The sequence below is a fragment of the Microtus pennsylvanicus genome, chromosome 6 (genome assembly GCF_037038515.1).
Source record: "Microtus pennsylvanicus isolate mMicPen1 chromosome 6, mMicPen1.hap1, whole genome shotgun sequence".
Lineage (NCBI taxonomy): Eukaryota > Metazoa > Chordata > Mammalia > Rodentia > Cricetidae > Microtus > Microtus pennsylvanicus.
The window spans coordinates 118,979,359-118,995,260 of NC_134584.1; the positions used below are offsets into that span (position 1 = coordinate 118,979,359).

Consider the following 15,902-nt stretch of genomic DNA (forward strand, 5'->3'; position numbering starts at 1 on the left):
AGGATCCCATCTGCTCCCCTAGGTCCCCATGGGCCCTGATGGGAGCCATCCACACTGGGACAGGCAGCGGTCTCCATTCAGGTCATCGTGTCAGACCCCTTCTCCGTGGGCTGCTGGCTGTGAAGAGCTGGATGTCCAGCTGCTATGTTATTAGGTGTGGCGGTCAAGGTGGCAGAGTCCACCCCATACCCCCCATCCCAACTGGAAGGTGACCCTTGCGGACACGCAGCAGACCACATTACCTGGACCACCTCCTTCACCAGCGTCTTGTCGGTCCCTGTCTTGGCTCGCTGCAGCCCACTCACGTCCTCCCCTATCCACGTGATGAGGGCAAACTTGGACCTCTTGCTCATGGCATCACCGGTGGTAAAGCGCACAAAGGCAAACAGTCGGACGTCATCTGTAGCCAAAACAAAGAGAACGTGGTACTCAGTAAGGACTCCCTGACACCGTCTTCCTGGGAAGAGGCCACGGGCCACAGGAGTGTCCAGTAAGAAGGTGTACCCACAGACCTCGGCAGCATCCTCTCCGATGCCTGCTTCACAGAGGGGAAGTGGAGGCATAGCCTGGCCATGTGACAATTGATGGTGAGACACATAGCTGGAGGAATGCTGGGATTTGTGCTCAGGCCTCCCTGGCTATCACCTCTATGAGCTTCCTGGGCCAAGACTCAAAACACGAATGTTATTTTGAGATAGATAGTCACCACTTCAGGCTGGAAATGCGGCTCAGTGGGTAGAGGGCTCGCCTAGTGTGCCTAAGGCTCTGGGTTCAATCCCCCAGCACCTCCTAAATCAGGTAAAGTAGCTCATGCCTGCAACCCCAGCATTTGGGAGGTGGAGGCAGGAGGCTCAGAATTCAAGGCCAGCTTGGCCTATAGGAGGTACTGTCTCAGAAAACCAAAGTTGCCAAACCATCTTTAAGGTTCTACCCGGAATGGGAAACCCACTCTGGAGAGACAAGAGCCAATGCAAGCAAAGGTGCCTACGACAGGACAGTGAAATCCATGACATCGTCCAGCTGGAAAGCCAGGCGACTTAGGCTGCTTACACCATGCTTGCTCATTTTCAAGAGAACTCTTTGGGTGGTGGCTCCACTGAGCTACGTTAGAGTTCTATAGTTACTTTGCAGTCTCTCTCAAAACCCACACCAAGCACAACCTCACCAAGTTCCATCTTCCACTGTCCGCTCCCCACATTTCATATGAGAGGCAGTGGTAGTGTGTGCTTTTAACCCCAGCACTCAGGAGGCAGAGAAAGGGAGATCTCTGTGAGTTTGAGCCCAGTCTTCTTATCTACATAGTGAGTTCCGGGACAGAAACCATCTCAAAAAACTGGGGGGGTGGGGGGGTGGGGGGGGAAGAAAAGAAAAGGAGATGTAGGACTAGCTAAGTCACTGTGGTGCGGGTGTGCCATGATTTACAGGGTGTACACAATACCCCCAGCCTCCACCACTAAAGACACTAAAGCTGTGAAGGGCAAAAACACAGCCACACTCTCAGCTGTCCCCCGGGGACAGAACCACCTGTCCATTTGCGGGGAGCAGGGGGCTATCCGTGAAGGCAATGTTCGACGGACAGAGGTCAGGGGTCAGGGGTCAGAGGTCAGGGAACAACTTTGCCAAGTCTGTTCTCTCCGTTCACCGTGTTGGTGTCAGGGGTTGAACTCAGCCTGCCAGTCCTGGTGGCCTGCGCCCTTACCCACTGAGCTCTCGCCAGCCCACGCAGTTTGTGCTTGCATGACACTATTGTAGGAATAGTCTACATCTTTCACTTTTTCTTCAAAATCCGGATGTCTGACAGTTGGAAACTTATAAAAAATGTCACTGGGAAAACAGTGCGCTCGAGCATGTGCACACACATCATTTTAAAGGACACAACTGTGCAGCCATCACCATAGCATAATTTCAGAACGTTCTCATCAACCAAAAAGGAAACTCAAACCCAGGAACAACTGCTCCCATGCTCACACAGGCCCACCCAGGCAACCACTAAACCTGTCTCTCTCTCTGTATTTGCTGAGATCACTGATCTAAGCAGTCACACGAGTGATATCATATCACACATGGGGACCAAGTTCTCTCACAAATAAATCACTGTGTTCTCCAGGTTCACCTGTGTGCTGTGCACCTGTGTGTGTGTGTATGTGTGTGTGCGCGCGTGTGTGTGCGTGGTGGTCAGAGTACAACCCCAGGCCCTGTGTTTCAGGTGCTGTCTGTCTGTCTCCCACTGGCCTGAAACTGAGCCAGTGTGCTAGGCTGGCCAGCCAGTGAACTCCAAGGATGCTCCTGTCTCTGCCTCCCCAGTGCTGGGATGACAAGTGCATGGCACCATGCTGGCTTGATGCGGGCTCTGGGAATGGAACACAGGGCCTCAAGCACTTCACTGAGCGAGCTAGCTCCGAAACACCCTTTATTTCTATGACTCCCTCCGGACCCAGAACATTCCACGGTATTATTATCTACCCATCATCTGATAGACATCAGAGCTGCTTCCAAAATGGCAGCTCCACACTCTGCCCATCGTCTGAGAAGAGGGGACATTTGCACTATAGACCTAGGTGGCCCACCAGACAGAGAGCTTCCATCTGAAGCTACTGTCCTGGTGCAGGGATGCCAGGGTGCCGCTGTGTGGCCTGGGGTTAACTTTGAACTCTTGAAGATGAAGGCTGCTAGGTTACAGGGACACAGGCCTTGTGGCTGACGCAAAGGGGACATGAGTAGCTGAGCGCATTTCCCAGCACTGATGGGCAGAAGCAGGGGCAGTGTTGTAGGCCTTGTGTCCCAGGAACCAGCACTGAGAAGTTTGACTGAATTTCACCCTTGGCCTATAGGGGAAGCAGGCACCCATCCCAGTCACCTCCCTACCAGCTTCCACACAAAAGACCACCAGTATCTGTTGCCACAGCAACGGCTTCCCAGTTCTACAGTGCCAATGTGGACTCTCGGGCACAGTGACTGTGGGTCGCTGCCAAAGACTCTGTGTGGGGCAGTGGCTGGAGCCCCTGACCTCACTCTCCATTCAGCCAAGCGCAAGAGCCTTTCAGAGGCATCAGCTCTCCCTGCCTCTCCTCCTGTCACCCTCCTGGAGTGTGGGTCAGATTTCCCGCACCACAGGGGACTTTCACAAGGTGGCCCTCTCAAGCCTCTCTCTCACCCATTTCAGATACTCTGCCACCATGGTTCTTTTTAATTTTTTTTCTTTTTTGACTTTTGAGACAGGGTTTCTCTGTGTAGCTTTGGGGCCTGTCCTGGAACTCGCTCTGTAGACCAAGCTGGCCTTGAACTCACAGAGATCCACCTGCCTCTGCCTCCCAAGTGCTGGGATTAAAGGCATGCGCCACCACCGTCCAGCTCTTTTTAAATTTTTATTTAATTGTATTTTTTATTATGAATGTATGAAAGTAATGTGGGGTATGCGTATAGAGGTCAGAGTCAGTTCACTCTCTTCCCACATTTATGTAGTTCTGGGGATTGAATTTAGGTTGTCAGAATTTGTGTGGCAATCACCCACTGAGCCATCCTGCCAGCCTCTTGATTTCCTTTGAAATTCCCTAGCAAACATCCAGTAAAACTTGTGTCCTAAGGACTAGCCTATGAACAGAAAGTAAGTCACATCCGTCCCCCAAAGGCACTGGGAACCTTCCAGAACCCCATACTGACTTCATTTAAACAACCACGGGGGAGGGAGGCAGCCGCATATGGAGTGACTGGCTGAGTGCTTGTCTAGCCACAGTTTGCTCAGGAAGACTGCTGACAGGCACATTTTCGTAAATCCGAGTGACACTGCACTTACAAGTGCTGGACACTAGAGACCTGGCCAGACAGGATGTCAGCTGAGGATGGACAGAAGGCCTGTGGGTCCCAGCAGCATTTTTACCACTTTTCAAAGCCCTGGACTGTCCCTGTCACTCTGAAAGCTTGGGAGAGCAGGCGGCCCTTTGGGGAATTCCACGTCCACTCCTTTCTCCAAACATAAGGGCCCCAAAGCTGTCAGAGCCCACGCCCAAAAGCAAGCTATCCACTTCTCAAACAGAAGCACGGACAGCAGGCGACTGAAAAGCAGGGGAAAGTCCTCCATGTGTGCACATGTGTGTACACACACATGATAAGATGACAAACTAGCCAGAAGGCTGGCGCCTGGGCCTGCTGGCATCCCCTCAGTGATATTCTGTTCCCGGTGAGACTTAGGTGAGGAACTAGAACTTGCTTTCCTGCTGTAGTCTAGAACCGTGGTTCTCAATCGTGGCACAGTCCCAGCCTTTCGACACACAGAAACCCAAAGGATGTGTGTGTGGACGAACTGGGAACTCTGGGGGACTCAGGAGTTGAACAAGCCCCTGGGGTGACTCTGCTGGGCCAAAGCTTGAGAGCCACTATGGAAAGAATAAGGCAAGGGGGGCATAGAGGGCTCCAGGATAGGGATGGCACACTGCAGCTGGTGGGCACAAGAGATGGGACGAGAGAGCTCCAGGGTGGAAAAGCAGAAGTCCTCAGAGCTCAGCCCCACCCCTCCTCCTGCCCCACATCCCCCTCATTTTAAGGAAGTGATCAGGCCAAGTCTTCTGCAGGGCCTAGTCCCCCTTTTCCACATGACCCTCTGCAGGATCAGAGACATAACCATCAAAGGTGACAGGACTGTCCCTGAAACTCACCCTGCCCTTTAAAGCTGTCAGAAGCCATTTCCCCCCAAAATTATTACAGGAACTATTGCCCTGAGGAGTTAGCAGAGAACCCCACTCACTCCTAACAATAATTAGAATTGTTCTATTGGCAGAGCCTATCCCACTCCCAATTATCTGTTAATAGAGAGCTATCTGTTAGCGGAACTGCCTCACATTCCAAACTATCTAGAGAACTAAGGTGTGTCAACTTGTTACTTCCTGGCCAAGGAATCGTGACCTGATCTTTCATAACCTCCTGGCCTAAGTGACCAACGTGAACCACATGGCATGAGCCCAGGCCCCTGTGCCCCCTCTCCCCCAAATTCCTTATCCTATATAAGCTGTAACCCTGACTCTAATAAACGAAAGCTTCGACAAATCTGCCTGGCCTTCTTCCTCTCTCTTGCTCATGTCTTTTCAGATAGTGTCTCTCCGGGACCCTGGAATAACTGACTGCAGGGTGGGTTACAACCCCTAGACTAAGTAACCCACCCAAGGCGGTCTACATAAAACCACAGCAGGAAAAGGGGCCATTGACCAGTGTCATAGGGAATCCAGACTCGCTTCAGAATACCTTACTGCTCACCTACTGTGTCAAGAAGCCTTTGTCCTGATGACCAGGGCATGCATTACAAATCCACTTTAATCCCATTTCACAAGGGACATCGCTGAGAGCAAGATGTGAGACCAGTGCTGGAGGGTTGGCACTAGTTCTGTACCCTCCCCAGGTATGCCAGGCCCAGGGTGACTGCACAGGACACTCCATCTCCAATTCAGGAACTGTGATACCCTCCTCATATCCAGAGAGCTTCCCTCGGGAAAGCCACCGGGTTAACTAGACCCAACCCAGAAAACCTTGGCCTGCATCTCCTCACAGGCTGATCTCTAGGAAAGCTGTGGGAACAGGTGGAACAGTCAATGCAGGCTCCTGATGCAAGGCTCCAGGCTCATCTACTGAGCAGCCTAGAACAATAGCAGGGAGCCAGTGGACATGCTCAGTGCACTGTCTATCTGACCCTGGGCACTGCCTGACCCAGGGCACTCACTTCCTGACCCAGAACTGCCTGACCCAGGGCACTGCCTGACCCAGGGCACTCACTTCCTGACCCAGAACTGCCTGACCCTGGGCACTGCCTGACCCAGGGCACTGCCTGACCCAGGGCACTGCCTGACCCAGGGCATTCACTTTCTAACCCTGGGCACTGCCTGACCCAGGGCACTGCCTGACCCAGGGCATTCACTTCCTGACCCAGAACACTGCCTGACCCAGGGCACTGCCTGACCCAGGGCATTCACTTCCTGACCCAGAACTGCCTGACCCTGGGCACTCACTTCCTGACCCAGAACTGCCTGACCCTGGGCACTGCCTGACCCTAGGCACTGCCTGACCCAGGGCACTGCCTGACCCAGAGCATTCACTTTCTGACCCTGGGCACTGCCTGACCCAGGATACTATCTGATCCTGGGCACTGTCTGAGTGGTGCTCCTTCGGGTTACTGCTGCCTCTGCCTGCTTTCCTCTCATGTCCCTTCTCTTCATGATAGCCTCCACCACCATTCTCCTGTCTTATCACCAAATGTGCCCTCTCCCCACCTGTGTCCCCTCCCCATATCTACCTTCTCCCCACCTGTGTCCCCTCCCCATATCTACCTTCTCACCACCTGTGCCCCATCCCCATATCTACCTTCTCCCCACCTGTGCCCCCTCCCCACATATACCTTCTCCCCACCTGTGACCCTCCCCACATCTACCTTCTCCCCCCTGTGCCCCATCCCCACATCTACCTTCTCCCCACCTGTGCCCCCTCCCCACATATACCTTCTCACCACCTGTGCCCCCTCCCCATATCTACCTTCTCCCCACCTGTGCCCCCTCCCCACATCTACCTTCTCCCCCCTGTGCCCCATCCCCACATCTACCTTCTCCCCACCTGTGCCCCCTCCCCATATCTACCTTCTCCCCCCTGTGCCCCATCCCCACATCTACCTTCTCCCCCCTGTGCCCCCTCCCCACATATACCTTCTCCCCCCTGTGCCCCCTCCCCACATCTACCTTCTCCCCACCTGTGCCCCCTCCCCACATATACCTTCTCCCCCCTGTGCCCCCTCCCCACATCTACCTTCTCCCCACCTGTGCCCCCTCCCCACATATACCTTCTCCCCCCTGTGCCCCCTCCCCACATATACCTTCTCCCCACCTGTGCCCCCTCCCCATATCTACCTTCTCCCCACCTGTGCCCCCTCCCCACATCTACCTTCTCCCCACCTGTGCCCCCTCCCCATATCTACCTTCTCCCCACCTGTGCCCCCTCCCCACATCTACCTTCTCCCCACCTGTGCCCCCTCCCCACATCTACCTTCTCCCCACCTGTGCCCCCTCCCCATATCTACCTTCTCCCCACCTGTGCCCCCTCCCCATATCTACCTTCTCCCCACCTGTGCCCCCTCCCCACATCTACCTTCTCCCCACCTGTGCCCCCTCCCCACATCTACCTTCTCCCCACCTGTGCCCCCTCCCCACATCTACCTTCTCCCCACCTGTGCCTGCCCTTTCAGGCTCACTTCTAGTCTAGGAAGAGGGAAGGATTCAGGCAATGAGGCAAGCAAGGATGGAGTCCCTAGCAGGAGTAAAGAAGAAGAGAGCCAGCTGGGGTTCAGGCAGGGGATGCTGGGCAGGGACAGCAATAAGGATGTGGGAGGAACAGAGTGACAACAAAGGACGAAATGACCATAAAGGGGGGGATGGGAAAATGGATCACAGAGGGAAGTCAGAATTTCTGCAATCTACAAAAACAGGTTGCTTCAATGATGTCTCCTAGAGAACATAGCATCCCCAGCACGTTGACCACTGACCGTGCATACTGATCTCCCCTCCCACCAAATTCAAAGTGTCAGGGACTCTTAGTTTGACTCATCCCCTCTCCCTCCACCTCTCACCAGAGTCCTCCCACACTGACCAAGGCCCTGCCTTCTTGCAAAAGTCTCCTGCTATTCCCCAAAGCCTGGCCTAAAGCTTCGGGACCAAGGAGCTGCCATATACCACTCTATACCACTCCCTAACACTCAACAAGCTTTCAGTGACTCTCCTCATCACCTATGACACACACTATGTGTAGAACAAACAGAAACATGAATGAGCCAAAATAAAGCTGCACACGGGAGGGGCTCTGAAAATGCCCTTACCCTTTGATGGAGAGCCTCACTCTTCAGCCAGGGCTTCCCTGGAACGCATTACATAGCCCACACTAGCTGCGAACTTGCAGCAATGCTCCTGCCTCAGCCTCCCAAGTGCTGTCATTGTAGAAGTGACCCACCAAACCTGGCATCTTTTAAACATGAGAACCATCCATCCAGGGAGGCACAGGCAGTGCATAAATGAACTGTGGGCCAACAGAAAGGAGAGAAAAAGAGAATGGTTTTTTGCTATCTCTGCCCTGAGGCTGAACTTCAGAGCAAGACAAAAGGAGAAAGGAGAAAGCAGAAGGATGCGGCCCAGAGCCCCAGCACCTCACACGACTGCTGGCCTTCCGCACAGCCTGAGAAGTTGTGCAAACAAAGCACAGAAAGGGGAAACCACCCCCACACTAAAGAGCTGAGCAGTCATCTTCTCAAGGGGAGGAGCCTGCAGGCTGGAGAGAAGGCTGCAGACTGGCAGGGAGGAGATTGCCTCCCGGATGGGGGGGTAGAGGCTGGGGGGGGGGGAGCTGCAGTTGGGGTAGGGAAGTGAGGGGAATGTAGGCTGGAGAGAAGGAGGCTAGGGTGGGGGAGTGTGGGAGATGCAGGGTGGAGGAGAGGAGACTGCAGTTGGGGTGGGGGGTGGAAGGTGCAGGGTGGAGGGGAAGAGGATGCAGCCCAGGTGAAGGGTGGGGGTGGAGTGCAGGCTGGAGGGGAGGAGGGAGCAGTCCTGGGAGGGGAGTGATGGGGGAGGATGAAGGGTGGAGGGGAGGAGACTGCAGGGAGATGGAGAGTGCTCCAACTCCAGGAAGCTGGGAGGAAGCGGAAAGAACTTTGACATCCTGCCAAAGCCCAGAGGCAGGCGCTGGACACAGGCATTGCATCCTGGCTCCTGTAGGGCCATGCAGAGGGCACTCTTTCCATCACAGGGGAAGGAGGCTGGCATAGCTCACATTCATAGGACAAAAGCTGGACTACTGAAGGCACACCTCCTCTCCTCCCCTTAGCCCTCACCATATTCTGTGAGTATAGTGTAGGATAGATACATATTGTATATATACTTTACATATAATATATACGTATACATACAGTATACATATACTCTATCCCTAGCACCAGAACATGAACGAATGAATGAAGAAATGAATGGATGGGTGAATGGGTGGATAGATGAATGATGGATAGTTGGATGGACAGACGGATGGATGGATATGGCCAAAAGGTGCGAACCACAGGCTGACCTGAAACTGCTAGGTAACACATGGCCTCTCTGTTCATGAGCACACAGCAGACCCTGATTACCCAGGACAAAACAAATGCACTAGCACCCTCTGGTCCCAAACACACACACACACACAGAAAGAGAGAGAGAGAGAGAGAGAGAGAGAGAGAGAGAGAGAGAGAGAGATTTTTAAAGACAGGGACTCATATCACCTCAAACTCATTTGTAGCCAGAATGACCTTGAACTTCTGATCCTCCTGCCTCTACCTCCTGAATCCCAGGATTAAGACGTAAACCTAGTCTATTGTGCTGGGAGTGATACCCAAGGCTTTCTGCATACTTGGCAATTATTCTACTATATCCCTAGCTTCTCAGGAGACTGAGGCAGAAGGATTGCAAGCTTAAGACCCATCTGGTCAATTTAATGGGATTTATTTAAAATTGAAAAGCAGCCGGGTGCTGGTGGCACACATCTTTAATCCCAGCACTTGGGAGGCAGAGGCAGGAGGAGGATCTCTGTGAGTTCGAGGCCAGGCCAGCCTCGTCTACAAGAGCTAGTTCTAGGACAGGTTCTAAAATTACAGTGAAACCCTGACTCCAAAAAATATAAAAAAAAAAAACAAAAAAAACAGGGTTTGGTTATGGCTTAGTGGTGGAATCATGCCTAGGGGTGAACAGCAGCAGTCCAATGGCCCCAGGGAACAAGCTGACCCAGAGATCAAACTGCAGATGGCCCCTGGCAGCCCCAGGCTTCCCCCAGCACAAAGCACCGGTGTTTGCTCTCCGCAGTCCTCTTCCTCCTCCTCAAAAGAAGATCAAGTGCTGGGCAGCACCTAAGCAGACACCCTAGGGCCAGTGTGTGGCCTGACTGCTGAAGCACCTCTACCACTTCAGGCACGGATTTGTATTCCTGGATTTGCTCTTCGTGGTTTTGCTAAGCAGTCACTAGACAAGCATGCAGCCAACCTGTGATTTGGGGACTACTGAATAAGACACGATCGCTACCCTCAAAAAAACATCAAACTAAGAGTACCACCCGGACAGCTATTACTTGGCTGTTACTGGAACATCAAAGGAAGAAGGAAATTGGCTCTTCCTGGGGGCTGTGATCAAGGAAGGCCTCATGGATGGGGTTGTACTTAAAAGCTAAACTGGTCCAGAGAAGGTCTCCTGTAGCCCAGGCTGGTCTGGGAACTGTGTGGTCAAGGATGACCTTGAACTCCTGACTCTCCTGACGTGAATGACAGGATTACAACAGGCACTACTAAATCTGGTTTGTGCAGCGAGGAGAACTGAACTCACAATCTCCTGTACCCTAGGCAAGCACTCTACCAGAAGAGCCAGAGCCTGGAAGGCTGCATCATGTTCTTATTAGTCCCAGGGCCCAGCTGGTGTCTGGCACACGGCACACTCTCAGGAAGAGCCTTGAACAGTCACTTCTGTGGTCTCGAGAGCTTTCAGTTCTTAGTGTCTACTGTTTAGTGCCATGGGAGGTGCCATTCCCCCCTGGAACTGTCAGTGTGACTTCTATCCCCAGGGAACAAGCAGGAGATGCAGAGAGATCTCAGGGGCCACCAAGCAGCTGCCAGCATTTGCACACTGGCCTGACACCAAAGGGCATGGAGTGGTTGAAGCATCCACACACAGCTGCTGGCCTGGGTGAGGCTGTGAGGTGGGAGACATGCCCCTTTCGTCCATCACTGAGCAAGATCACACAGGAGGATGTGGCCGCTCTAGCCAAGGGGATGTGGAGAAGCCCCCTCTCAGTCTCCAGGAAGTAACACTGTCCTCAATGGACTCAGGTGACAGAAACGAGTCCTTGGACTGTCCTGACACATGGCAAGTTTTGCAAGGGGCCAGACAAGCTCAGCATAAAGGCTCACACCTGTCATTACGATATTCTAATGGCTGAGGCAGGAGGACTGTGGCTCTAAGGCTAGCCTGTGCCACATGGAGAGACTATGCTAAAAAATGGGAGGGAAGGAAGGAGCCAGTGAGATGGTAACCATGGCAACCACAGGGTGCAACAGAGACTGTGGAGCTACACAATAGGCTGGGTGCTGGAGGATGCACCTAAAGCCTCAGAGCCAGTCCCAGGGAACACGGGTCTCTGGACAGGCAGAACCCACCCTGGGGATCAACAACAAGCAGGGCCAACAGGGTGTGCGGCTGGAAGACCCCAGTTTCCCATTGTGGCTTGGGCTGCTCCAGCTGGACCCTACCACTCCCCATCGTGGCCTCACTTTATCACTATCCTTAGCCATCTCTGCAGGGGGCTCCCTCTTTCTTTGCAATTTAAACTTTATTTTTAAAATTTCTTATCCGTCAGAACCTGTGGCGGTGACCTCACATGGCAAAGGGGACTCTACCAATGTAACTTGGTGGAGGACTGGATGAGGGATGACCCTGGGGTGCTGGCTTGGCTAAATGCTATCACTAGGTTCTAAATGGGGAAAAGGGAGGTAGCAGGGTCAGGACCAGGAGCTGGCATGAGAAAGAAGAAAAGCAGAGAGCCAAGGGCCCAGGAAGGTCACCATTAGCCTCTGTTCTTACTAATACCATCGACTTGCTCAATATTGGCAAGGACGAGCAGAAATAATAGAAGACAGAAATCAAACAACAGTGAGTGCAAGAGGATCGATGGGAGACCAGCAAAGCTGGAAAGCCTATCAGGGCCTAGAAGTGCTGTGAGACCCAGGCTAGCCAGCGCTGCCCAGAGCCTGCCTCCATAGAAATAAACAATAAATAAGCCAGGCCCGCTAGGGCAGGCCTGTCAACTCAGTTACCAGGAAGGCTGAGACGGGAGCAGCCTAACTTCAAAACCATCCTGGATAACTTGACAAGACTCTATTTCAGAATGAAAAGAGGAAGAAGCGGGCTGGGGCTGCAGCTCTGTGGTAACACTTCCCTGCATGCACACACGAGCCCCTAGGTTCAACCCTCAGGACTGCCCCCCCCCCACACCAGATCTCTTGCAAGTTAATTCCGAAGCATAGCGATGATATAAATATTAAAAGGCAATATAAAATCCCACTCTCGGAAACAGGCCTCTGGGGACTGACGCTCTGAGGCCGCTGCTGACTCTGAAAGTAAATGGGAGAGGCACTCTGGGACACAGGAAGATGCCTGGCACCGGGCCAAAGCAGTCACGTGGTCAGGGATGCTGACAGGGGCCATTTGCTCTGCACTGATCACTAGGCTATCACTTCAGAAAGGGACAGTGGGGCTTCCTGTGCAGGCTCAGCCCTCAGACATGGCTGGGGACAACCTAGGCAATAGGGGGCTGTGGTGCTGCCCACGCACTCCTGTGTGCTCCCAACACATCAGACAGACCAGGCTCCTGTCCTAGGCTCAGATCCCAGAAGGAATAGGAAAGTGTGTGGGCGTGGCCTTCGGTATTGCCTCTAGCTCCAAGGAGTGCTGGCCTCCAGAACACTGGGCTACTCTACTTGCAGCCTGTCCACGAAACTTCTGACTGCTTGACTCCACAAAGATGCAGCCTTGGGCCATGCAGCCCTAAGTCTAAAGACACCTCTCAGCCAATGAAGGGGGGGGGGCATAAGCCAGTAGGAGTGTGCTCCAGCTTCCTAGCGGATCCTCAAGGGTCCCAGCAGAGTGCCATTTGGGGTACCTACACCTTCACCAGCTGACTTTACTGCTTCTCCTCCCTTCTGCCCCACCCAACCTACACTCTCATTCCTGCTTCCCGGGTCTACTCTCCCAAACCCCTGGCCTGCACTGAGCTAATTTAAAACTGCCCAGGAGAAAACTGAGCAGGCTGGCTGGGCAGAAAGTGGCTGAGGCTACAGGTTCAGACCAGCCTGAGCTGAAGCTAGCTCTTTTGAGGGACACACTGGGCACAGAGAAGCTAGATGACTTGCCAAGGTCACACAGCTCATGTGGAATAGAGATTGGAGGTCAGGCAGCATGGGGTTTCCTTCTTGAAGTGGAAACGGAAGGCTGGAGAGCAAGCAGTTATAGGAGAAGCCATGACTCAGGCCACTCAAGGGAACAACACACTCGGGGGCGGGGTGGGGGGAGTGGAGGGGTGGGAGTTCAGGCCCTGGCTACCATGAACATCACCAAAACATGAAGTCTCTTCAGGACCTTGCCATGGGATTCTCTCTCTCTCTCTTTCTCTCTCTCTCTCTCTCTCTCTCTCTCTCTCTCTCTCACGCGCACACACACACACACACACACACACACACACACACACACACACGAGTGTATGCTATCTATATATGTGGCCAGCATCATTAGGACAAGGGTGACATTTACCCTGGGCCTTAACTAACGTATAGGAGCTCTCCTGGAAAGCAGAAAGGACTACAGGGGAGGCAGGAAGACTTCCCACAAGGTCTGAGGAAGAGAGGGGTGGGGCTGCAGGGGCACTGCTTCAGCATGCCGACCTTCGACCTTCGGCTGGCCACCCCACATGGTGAAGGAAATGGGCAGACTCTTTCCAGCAAAATGGAGATAACGCTGCCTACAGGTTGTTTCGAGTCCCTTTTAAATAGGAGACATTTAGGAAAAGACCCCACGTGTGCCAGGATCTAGGCACCAGTGTGAAGCCAGCGGTGTGTGTGCTAGCTAGCTTGCTTATCCTGAAGGGCCTTCCAGGTCATTCTCAGCACAAAAGCCCTCCGGACAAAAGCCACAAGAGTGCCATGAGGCGGGGTGGAGGGGGGGTGGGGGGGGTGCGGCACCAAAGTGAACTCAGAAAGTCACCATGGCCGGAGGACCAGGTCATGGAGTCCAGGACAGGGCTCAAGCCAGTTCAAAGGCCTTATTCAGTAAAAGTGAGACAAGGCCACCACTATGGGCGGAGCCCTGAGGGCTTTCAGACTGACAGGCAGGAAGGAGAAGGGACAGAAGGAAGAAAGGGTAGTGAAGACACCCCAACCAGCTGGGCAGAGGAAGGGGACAGGGAGGAAAGAATGGACAGGACAGAGGGAAGGGGACAGAGTGGAGGGAGGGGGCAGAGCAGAGGGAGGGGGACAGAGCGGAGGGAGGGGGCAGGGCAGAGGAAGGGGGCAGAGGGAGAGGGACAGAGTGGAGGGAGGGGGACAGAGTGGAGGGAGGGGGACAGAGTGGAGGGAGGGGGACAGAGCGGAGGGAGGGGGACAGAGCGGAGGGAGGGGGACAGAGCGGAGGGAGGGGGACAGAGCAGAGGGAGGGGGACAGAGCGGAGGGAGGGGGACAGAGCGGAGGGAGGGGGCAGGGCAGAGGGAGGGGGCAGGGCAGAGAGAGGGAGCAGGGCTTTTTTCTGAAGACTGAGGTCTCTGGTGAGACCAGAAGAGATAAGTAAATTGGGGGTGGGGGGGCAAAGAGACTGGGCATGGTGGCAGTTTGTGCCTTTAATCCCAGCAGGCAAAAACAGGTGGATTGCTATGACTTTGGGTTAGCCTGGTCTACATAACAAGTTCCAGGCCATCCAGGACTCCACAGTGAGAAAGTCTTTAAAAAAAAAAAAAGCAAGCAAGAAAATACAGCTGCGAAGGGGAGCCTGGGAGGTGTTTATAGCACCCAGGAAAGCAGAAGGAAGGTTGCCCAGGCTGCACCAGCTCCTGAACGTGGAGATTAAAGGAGCTGTTCCCAAGAGAGGGGCATCAACTACTCACGATGAAGACAGCCTATACCTGCAAACATGGCCACAAACCCAAAGGCATGAACAAACTTCACCAAGCCGTAAAGCCAAAGAGCTGACACAAAGCCCATGTACTCAGCAGCAATGTGAATGTGGGGGACATCAGTGGAGACTGAGCTGAACAGTATCCAAGCTACTCGCCACCCTGGAAGGTAAATAATCTACCAGAGGGGTGGCTTATATCTTAATCACGGTACACGGCCAGCCTAAGCTATACAGTGAATTTGAGGCCAACCATGGCTACAGTTTTAAGATCCTATCTCAGAAGGAAAGAAAAAGAATTCAAATGGCTCAGGGCAGTGAACAGTCTGTAGAAATAGCTTCAAGCATGGCTGCATCAAGGGCGTAAGCAATGCCAACTTGTCTCCAACCCTGACCTTTGCCTGAGCTGTCCACGGGTTCTCTGTCTGAGGCAAACGGGTCCTGTGAGCTCCAAGCCTTCGTTATTCTCTCTAGGTTTAATCCCAGAGAAAGATTAAAGGACTCTTTCCCAAGAGCCCTGTCCAAAGTCCCAGTCCCAGTAGCAGGCCTGATCAGCTTGAGGAATCATGTGAGACCCCAACCTTGAGCTAATCAGTATGCTGGGGATGGCTTGCTCTGATTGGCCAAGTTTAGGTCATGTGTCACCTGAGAGCTATTTTCCCTCCAACCCTCCCCGCTAAAGGACAGGATGCAGGACAGTGTCCTCAAAGAGGCTTCAGGTTATTCTGTTGGGGGCTGACCAGAGGATCATGGGAGTCTCACCTGCTGTGGCACTAACCCAGCACCTCTGCCAACCAAGCTTCATTGTTGGCACTCTCCCTTCTCCAGACACCACCCTACAGGTCCAGTTTACTTCAACCTGCCTGGGCCAGGCACCTCCCAAGGCTGCTAGGTTGGAGCTTTAAACGGACTGAGCATCTATTTTCTGCAGGCAGCGCTTCTGCATCCGGTCACTTAATCATCCACAGTCATCCTCATCTCACAGATGCAGAAACAGAGACTCTGGGAGACCCTGCCCAAGGTCACACAGCACAGCCAGGCTTCGCCCAAGGTCACACAGCACAGCCAGGCTTCAGCTAGAGGAAGACTGGATCCTTCAGCTGTGCTGTTCCCCACGGGCTCTAAAACCTACACCAGAACGCTGGATTCGTTCCCAGAAGCCTGGGTTCTTTCCAAAAGAAAACCGGCTTGCAGCGAAGTCTTTGGGTCTATCAGGA

General features: G+C 53.5%; 1 protein-coding gene across 1 annotated transcript in view; it reads right to left on the minus strand.

The window, feature by feature from the left end:
• The window catches only part of Cotl1 (coactosin like F-actin binding protein 1), a 36,581-nt gene that overhangs the window by 15,361 nt on the left and 5,318 nt on the right, over positions 1 to 15,902 (minus strand). The window contains exon 3 of the mRNA XM_075977450.1: positions 243 to 400. Within this exon, the coding sequence (XP_075833565.1) occupies positions 243 to 400 (158 nt within the window). The remainder of the gene's footprint in view (positions 1 to 242; positions 401 to 15,902) is intronic.